The following is an 8,102-nucleotide window of genomic DNA, read 5'->3' as shown; positions in this document are numbered from 1 at the left end:
CCCCCAAGTCCCTGGTCGCATTATTGGGCTTTGCGCTGCACCCCTTTTTTCGAAGAACTTGCTTGGTTTTGACTTGGAAAAAATAAGTGTTGATTGGCTAATTTTATTGAGTGCTTTTATTTTATGGACCTTGGCTCTGTTCATTCTTCATTTGTGTTGGTTTTGGTATAGACTGATTGCAGGGGTCAGTACTGTAAAACAATTCAAAACAGTTGAATATCTCTTTTACCTGACTTATTTACATGGCTAGGAAGTATTATCTGCATTAATTGCGTGCTTCTGGAATTAGGGCCAGCATTTATGTCCCACTTCCTGTTTTTAGATCACGATCAAAGCGAGTTCGTTGGAAGTCCCATCTCTCATCTTCCTTTAGTTTCTGCCTTCTCTGTCTCTTTCAATTCACATTAAGGCGATCTTTATCATTATTATGTCTTGACATATGCTGGATCTTTTTAGAAACCACTTGAGTTGCTAAATGGAAAATTTACCGAGCACTTGAATATGCAAGTTTACCCGCTCATATTTGGCAACAGATATGAAAGTAAAGAAAATCAAAATTAAAAAAAAGAAATAAAGAAAAGGATAACCAATTAACTGCTTCATTGTCACCTTTGTTCCATTCCAATTGGAAGTAATGACAGTTCACATGCTCTTTTTATGTTTTTAATTGGTTAAGCGAACTGAAGAAAAATTTGTTATGGCAGGCAGAGTTTGAAGATGCAGAGGGCATGTGGATCAGTGCATTGCTTTTGTCTATATTATTCCAAGATGCCGACGTAGTATCCTCTCCAACAACCATGCGTTTTATACCCTTGCTTGCATATCTTCTGAAATCTGATGAAATGATAGACCGATTTTTTGCTGCTCAGGCAATAGCTAGTCTTGTTTGTCAGAGGGACAAGGGAATAAATCTTATTATTGCTAATTCAGGTGCAATTGCTGGTTTAGTGAGCTTGATTGGTCACATTGAAATAGATATGCCGAATCTTGTTGCTCTCTCCGAAGAATTTTTATTGGAAAGACACCCTGATCAGGTTGCCCTGGAATATCTATTTGAAATTGAAGACGTGAGAATTGGTTCCACTGCGCGCAAGACCATCCCTCTACTGGTAGATCTGTTAAAACCACTTCCGGATAGACCAGGTGCACCTCCATTGGCTGTGCGTCTCTTGACTCAATTTGCAGATGGCAATAATGCAAACAAATTAATCATGGCTGAAACTGGCGCGCTGGAGGCTCTAACAAAGTACTTATCTCTGAGCCCTCAAGACTTGACTGAGGCTACTGTTTCTGAGCTACTGAGAATACTATTCAGCAATTCTGACCTTCTCCGGTATGAAGCAGCCGTTAGTTGCACAATTCAACTGATTGCTGTTCTTCATTTGGGGTCAAGAAGTGCAAGGCTGAGTGCTGCTAGGGCTTTAAATGAACTTTTTGATGCTGAGAACATCCGAGATTCTGAAGCATCTATACAAGCCATTCAGCCTTTAGCTGACATGCTTGGTGCTGCATTACAAAGTGAACAACGAGTTGCTGTTAGCGCCTTGATTAAGTTGACCTCAGAAAGCGATTCAAAAGCATCACTGATGGCTGATGTAGAAGGGAATCCCCTTGGGAGTCTACATAAGATTCTTGCTTCTTCTTCTCCTTTGGAACTGAAAAGCGATGCTGCCGAGTTATGCTTTGTACTTTTTGGTGATCCAAAATTCAGAGCTTTGCCAATTGCTTCTGAATGCATAGAGCCCCTAGTAATGCTAATGCAATCTGATGCAGAACGAGCTGTGGAATCTGCAGTTTGTGCTTTTGAGAGGTTGCTGGACGATGAGCAGCTGGTGGAGCTTGCATCAGCGTATGATCTTGTTGATCTTCTAGTTCATCTGGTTTGTGGCTCAAACCAGCGGCTCATTGATGCGAGTATTTGTGCACTTATTAAGTTGGGTAAGGACCGAACTCCTCGCAAGATGGATATGGTCAAAGCAGGCATAATAGAAAATTGTCTTGAGCTGCTCCCAACTGCATCGAGTCCCTTATGCTCCACCATTGCAGAACTCTTCCGCATATTGACAAATAGTAGTGCTATTTCAAAAAACCCAGCTGCTGCAAAAATTGTAGAACCTCTCTTTATGGTTTTACTGCGGTCAGATTTTGGACTGTGGGGACAGCACAGTGCTTTGCAAGCTCTTGTAAACATTCTAGAGAAGCCACAAAGTCTTGCAGTTCTGAATCTTTCTCCTAGCCAGGTAATTGAGCCTCTCATTTCCTTTCTTGAATCCCCAGCTCAAGCTATCCAACAACTTGGAACCGAGTTATTATCTCATCTCCTTGCACAAGAGCATTTTAAGCAGGACATAACGACGAAAAATGCAGTAGTGCCTCTTGTGCAGCTCGCAGGCATTGGTATATTGAACTTACAACAGACAGCAATTCGGGCTTTGGAAAATATCTCATTAAGCTGGCCAAAAGCAGTTGCTGATGCTGGTGGTATTTTTGAGCTTGCAAAGGTTATTGTTCAAGATGACCCTGTACCGCCTGTTGCATTGTGGGAGTCAGCCGCTATGGTTCTCTGCAATGTCCTATGCTCTAACTCCGATTACTACTTCAAACTTCCGCTGGTGGTTCTCGTAAAGATGCTGCATTCAACAGTCGAGAGCACTGTTACTCTTGCGCTGAATGCACTTATAGTTTATGAAAAGACTGATATTTCAAGTGCAGAACTGATGGCTGAAGCTGGTGTAGTAGACGCCCTCTTGGATCTGCTAAGATCTCACCAGTGTGAAGAAGCATCAGGAAAATTGCTTGAAGCTCTTTTCAACAATGTCCAGATACGAGAGCTGAAGGTATCCAAGTATGCAATTGCACCTCTGGCACAATATTTGTTGGATCCACAGACTAGATCGCAATCTGGTAGGCTTCTTGCAGCTCTCGCTCTTGGTGATCTCTCTCAGCATGAAGGACTAGCTAGAGCAAGTGATTCTGTCTCAGCCTGTCGAGCTCTGATAAGTTTACTTGAAGATCAACCAACAGAAGAAATGCAAATGGTGGCAATTTGTGCATTGCAAAACTTTGTAATGCGCAGTAGAACCAACAGGAGAGCTGTTGCAGAAGCCGGTGGAATTTTAATGGTTCAAGAACTGCTTTTAGCCCCAAATTCAGAAATTGCAGTACAGGCATCTCTGCTCATAAGGTTTTTATTCTCAAATCACACGCTTCAAGAATATGTATCAAACGAGCTTATCAGATCTTTGACAGGTAACTTTGCTTATAAAGTACTCCTAGTACTTCACTACTTTTTTCCATTTTATTAATTCATTAGTTTTTCCGGAAGCCTGTTGAAATGATGCCAGCCATGTCCTGTGAAGAACTATTATGGAAGTAAACATAAACCAACCAAAGCCTATCTGAAAATGATGTTATATATAATCTGCTGAAAACCCAGAAAAGACTCTTCAGATGTAAATCTATGTTCCAATGTTTTACCTCAGGAATTTTATGCTGCAATTTTTCTAAGTATTCTGATTTTAATGTCCGCAGAAGTGGAAGTTAGGGTTAAGGCTTGAAGCACTAAATTGACAGCTGTACTTTTTCAGTGTCACTTCAGGAGCTAGCACTTGATTGAAAGCTTTAGATTCTCAGTGTCACTTCAGAAGCTAGTTCTGTAAACTAAAGATAGTGCTTCAAAGAATTCTACAGCAGCCAAAAGGAAAACATAAGCATACTAGATTGATATACCTAAAGCCTAATGCCATAAAATAAAACAAACCCTGTATATGAAGCAACCAGATGTCAGACTGTTTCCGCAATGGTATGTTGTTTCCATCTGACTAGTTTTGCTTGTAGCATTTCAAATGCAGCAGTAAATCTTTCTGATATATGAATTTGGAGGCTCAAATCTCCATGATCTGTTTCTTAAGATAACCAAATCCTAGATCTTTGTTTGTGCTTTTTGTTCTCATCTCCTTCTTGCTCCATTCTTCTTGTCATAAAATGTAGTACAAGTATTTCTTTTTCTTCTTATCTGCCTAAAACATTATATAATTTCTTGAAATGCAGCTGCACTGGAGAAGGAATTATGGGCCACAGCAACTGCTAATGAGGAAATTCTGCGGACCATTCATGTAATATTTTCTAATTTTCCCAAGCTCCATGTTTCTGACGCTGCTACACTTTGTATCCCTCATCTTGTGGCAGCATTGAACTCTGGTAGCGAGGCTGCTCAGGATTCAGTATTGACCACACTATGCTTACTCAAGCAATCTTGGTCAACCATGCCGATGGATGTGTCTACGTCCCAAGCAATGGTTGCAGCTGAAGCCATTCCCACATTACAGATGCTAATGAAAACTTGCCCACCAAGTTTCCACGATAGAGCAGACAGCCTGTTGCATAGCTTACCAGGTTGTTTGACAGTCACCATCAAGCGTGCAAACAATTTAAAACAGGTGATGGGAGGAACAAATGCTTTTTGTCAATTGACTATTGGCAATGGTCCATCACGGCAAACAAAGGTAACAACTTTATGATTGTTGATGAAGTACAAAGGTTTTTGTTATTCTGTAATCTGTTTCACTTTTGAAACCTTTTGCTTATCATGAGATGACAGTTCTGTACTATCACAGCCTACCTCAACTATTCTAGAGTATGTGTATCAAGTACTCTGAGTTCCATGGATATCTGTAGATAATCATATTAAGAACATGCAGATTGCACACCAATTAAAAGATCTCATGCTACGAATATTTTCTGTGATATTTTTGTGTGATTTCTTTTCTTTGCTTTTTTCATTTTTTTTTCAAATTTTACTCAACTTGCACTTTACTTGATTATATTTGTTAGCAACTTCCAACAGATCAAACTAAAATACTTAATTAAGTCTCAACGGTTAAGAAGTATTAAGGTTTAGCAATGTGTTAAAGAACCTATAAATTCAGAAGCTTCTTGTCCAGGTCAGCTACATTTCATATTGACAGTCCATGCTTTATGATTAGGTTGTGAGTAACAGTACATCGCCGGAATGGAAAGAAGGCTTCACATGGGCTTTTGATGTGCCGCCCAAGGGACAAAAGTTACATATCTTGTGCAAAAGCAAAAACACATTTGGGAAGGTAACTAACTTTATGTTCTGGATGTCCGATGTGAAGTTTATGTTCTTTACCATTTAACTTCCAGCTACAACATACACCAGTTTTACCAACTGCATTGCTACTTTATAGTGAAAATGATATATAAAATGGGTTTGACGCTATGAGGTGCGTCATTTGGCAATAGGATGAGATAATAGAATGGTCACTCCTACTTAATATCACACTCACCATTTCTGATGTATAGATTACTTTTTTTCAGAGCACTATCGGGAGGGTAACAATCCAAATTGATAAAGTTGTTAGTGAAGGGACGTATAGTGGTCTTTTCAGCCTCAGCCATGACAGCAACAAAGACGGCTCATCACGGACGCTAGAGATTGAGATTAGCTGGTCCAGTAGGACGTCCAGCGAAGGTGAGTGAAGGGAAGCAATACTGAAGTGATGCACTTGAGGACACAAAGTCGGACCTGGACCTGGTAAAAGAACAATCTCTACACATTCCAGCCTAATGCAAGAGCTATTGGGAGTAAAGTCCAAGTTTTGTTGTATCTAAAAGCATTGCTACCTGTGGGGGTAACTGTAAAATAGTAAGATTTTTGCAAGCGCAGAGAAGTTGATAGAGGTTCCCACGGTACAGGGTAAGTCTTACACTTAGCTTTTAAGCGCCAAATTGTACAGTTTCTGTAGTTCTAGAAATACGAATATCAAATAGAGATGACGATGAGAAGAACGAATGATCCGTTTTTCCTCTTAAATCTGTTGTAATGCTCATTCTACGTCCCAGCAGTGTATTTGTGATGCAAAGTATTAGCAAATGCCAAAGCTGATCCCTGTGCAAAGGGTCTGGCGTTAAACTTTATTAGTTTCTCTTCTTGGGTACCTCTTACTCCTGTCTGACTCAATTTTCGCTACGCAGGTTTCTTTAAACCCTAATGAGCGCCCTCACCAAAATGGAATAAGGTCATTCATCCTAATATAATTTAAAACTCTTGGATTTACAATTGGAACATAATTGTATTACGACCAAAACTCAAACGATAATTGGAACAAATCTAATCTTACGCAAAGGAATCCTTTAGTTAATTAAATTATTTAAATAAACTCAACCCAAATTACTAAAATGATTAGAAGAGGTTAAAGCCCATTTACGGGAAGGGAACACTTGGAGCATATCGAACATGAAAAGATAGGATAAATGGTCAAGATACAATCCAAACATTTCATGTTTATGTACTAACTATAATAAAAATAGTAGTACCATTTTCGACTTGTTTTCTATTTTTCTTCGTTTAAATTGAATATATACACCAATTTTTTCTTTTACGCAATCGCCAATGTGAAAGCACAGATACTACTCCTACTTCTACAAACATCCGCACATGCCTAGTCATTGACCTTGGTCTCTTTTGCACGTGCGACGGAAACTCAAAGTGGGGTCCATTATCTTGCTCAAAACGGCTTTTGCAGGTACATGAATATATCCTGAAGCGGCGACATTTCATTACAGCCCTGGAACTGAGAACCTAGCAAGCTTTTATCTCCGACGTCCGGGATGGCATCCATGTAATTAAATTGAAGGTCGACGGCAGTCTTCTCCCAATCGCTCAATTTCGGCTCGCTCTGAACTTCTCTCTCACACGTGACCTCCGGCGAAAGCACCTGCTCCGAGCAGCTGGAATCAGTGTGAAGCTTCGGCAGAGAATCTGATGAATCGAAGTACATAAAGTCACTGTAAACCTGCGACGGCCTTGTCGAGATCGGCAACGGCAGAATTTCCGGCTTCACATCCACCTCGCTCGCCGGCGGCGACATTCCGACATTCATTTTTTGACTATTCAATTGGTTCTTCTCCATTGTACCCTTCTTATTGTATATTCGGCATAAAACCCAATCGTCTAGCTGTCAACAAAAAAAGAAACAACCGTTGGATCAGTCAAAAAATCAAATCACAATGGTCGAAAAATCTCAATCTAAAATCACACTCACTTCACTCTCTTGATAAGCGATAAGAACAAATAATAATTTTCTATAATAACAAAGTTAAATACAATACTAAATCAAAAGTCTAATTCGGTTTATTTACCCACCCTTAAGCTATTGTTCTTGTTACGAGCAGATCGATCAACATGAGCAAGCCGATATTCGTGCATAATCCAATTCGTCTTTTCTCCTTTTGGAGCTTTGCCTGCGTAAAATACCAGAGCTTTCTTAATTCCGACAGGCTTCGGATGACCAATCGGCTTATCTGCACCCGTCGCCTTCCAATATCCATTTCCCGCAGCTCGATTTGGCCGTGAACCGTTCGGATATTTCCGATCTCGCGGTGAAAAGAAATACCACTCTTTCTCCCCATATAACGCCAAACCTAAAACCACCAAAAAAAAAAAAAAACTTAAATTAATTAAAAAACACTCAAAAAGTTCCAACTTTGGGAAACTAAAATTCTTCGTTATTATCAAAAACAGAATGAATCATTTGCAGGAAATTACCAGGGAGATCCCATGGGTCGTACTTGTACAGGTCAATTTCAGCAATAATCGGGACAGCAATCGGCTGCGACGCACATTTTCGACAGAGATAGTGCATCACAAGCTCTTCATCAGTTGGATGGAATCGGAATCCAGGAGGCAATTGCAATTCCACCGCTGCCATTCTTTTACAATGATTTTGACTTGCTGTATTTGTGTATTTATTTTTCTTTTGATTGATAGGTAGTGTGTAGATAACTGATTACAGTGAGAGGCGCTCTGAAAGTTGAAACTTGCAACACAAGAGGGAGAAGGGAATATATAGGAGGAGAGAAGGACGCGTGGCTAGAGAAGGCTGCGGGTTCTAGAATAAACGTGTGCGATATAATGGGAAAAAAAAGGTAAAATAAAATATAAAAATAAAGGAGGACACGTGTCGTCAAGTTAAGCGTGAGTGTAGAGCTGTGGATAACCAATATGGGGTGAGTTTTTGGGATTTTGTCACTGCTTACGCATTGAGATTTGGATGGAAGCGTTAGAAGAGAAGGTACGT

The 8,102-nt window shown here is 40.0% G+C and overlaps 2 protein-coding genes across 7 annotated transcripts in view; one reads left to right on the top strand and one right to left on the bottom strand.

Annotated features, from left to right (window-relative positions):
• Positions 1-5,946, top strand: part of LOC109242861 — a 10,756-nt gene extending 4,810 nt beyond the window's left edge. For all 5 annotated transcript variants that reach the window (XM_019409739.1, XM_019409736.1, XM_019409737.1 and 2 more), the window contains 4 exons: positions 705-3,249; positions 4,051-4,505; positions 4,986-5,102; positions 5,341-5,946. In XM_019409739.1, coding sequence (XP_019265284.1) covers positions 705-3,249; positions 4,051-4,505; positions 4,986-5,102; positions 5,341-5,502 — 3,279 coding nt within the window. In that variant the 3' untranslated portion in view covers positions 5,503-5,946. The remainder of the gene's footprint in view (positions 1-704; positions 3,250-4,050; positions 4,506-4,985; positions 5,103-5,340) is intronic.
• A 305-nt stretch (positions 5,947-6,251) lies between these two features.
• On the bottom strand, positions 6,252-7,848 carry LOC109242860 (NAC domain-containing protein 2-like). 2 transcript variants are annotated; one of them, XM_019409735.1, is made up of 4 exons: positions 7,571-7,848; positions 7,169-7,446; positions 6,819-6,980; positions 6,252-6,740 (listed from the first exon to the last, which is right to left on the bottom strand). In XM_019409735.1, the coding sequence occupies exons 1-4, from the start codon at positions 7,731-7,733 to the stop codon at positions 6,531-6,533; spliced, it is 813 nt and encodes a 270-aa protein (XP_019265280.1). In that variant the 5' UTR covers positions 7,734-7,848; the 3' UTR covers positions 6,252-6,530. The 2 variants fall into 2 exon arrangements, with proteins under 2 accessions (XP_019265280.1, XP_019265279.1); XM_019409734.1 differs by having other exon boundaries at positions 6,252-6,980; positions 7,571-7,847.
• Between the last annotated feature and the right edge of the window lie 254 nt (positions 7,849-8,102).

Source organism: Nicotiana attenuata, unplaced genomic scaffold, assembly GCF_001879085.1.
Source record: "Nicotiana attenuata strain UT unplaced genomic scaffold, NIATTr2, whole genome shotgun sequence".
NCBI classification, from domain to species: Eukaryota; Viridiplantae; Streptophyta; class Magnoliopsida; order Solanales; family Solanaceae; genus Nicotiana; species Nicotiana attenuata.
The sequence above is the reverse complement of the archived record's forward strand: the minus strand, read 5'-3'. Positions and strand labels throughout refer to the sequence as shown.

Excerpts from the sequence above, each read along its gene's own strand:
- LOC109242860 (XM_019409734.1), bottom strand. The coding sequence starts at position 7,733 with ATGGCAGCGGTGGAATTGCAATTGCCTCCTGGATTCCGATTCCATCCA. Across the intron at positions 7,447-7,570 it reads CGACCCATGGGATCTCCCTG|GTTTGGCGTTATATGGGGAG; the intron begins GTAATTTCCTGC and ends TGGTGGTTTTAG. Across the intron at positions 6,981-7,168 it reads ACAAGAACAATAGCTTAAGG|CTAGACGATTGGGTTTTATG; the intron begins GTGGGTAAATAA and ends TTTTGTTGACAG.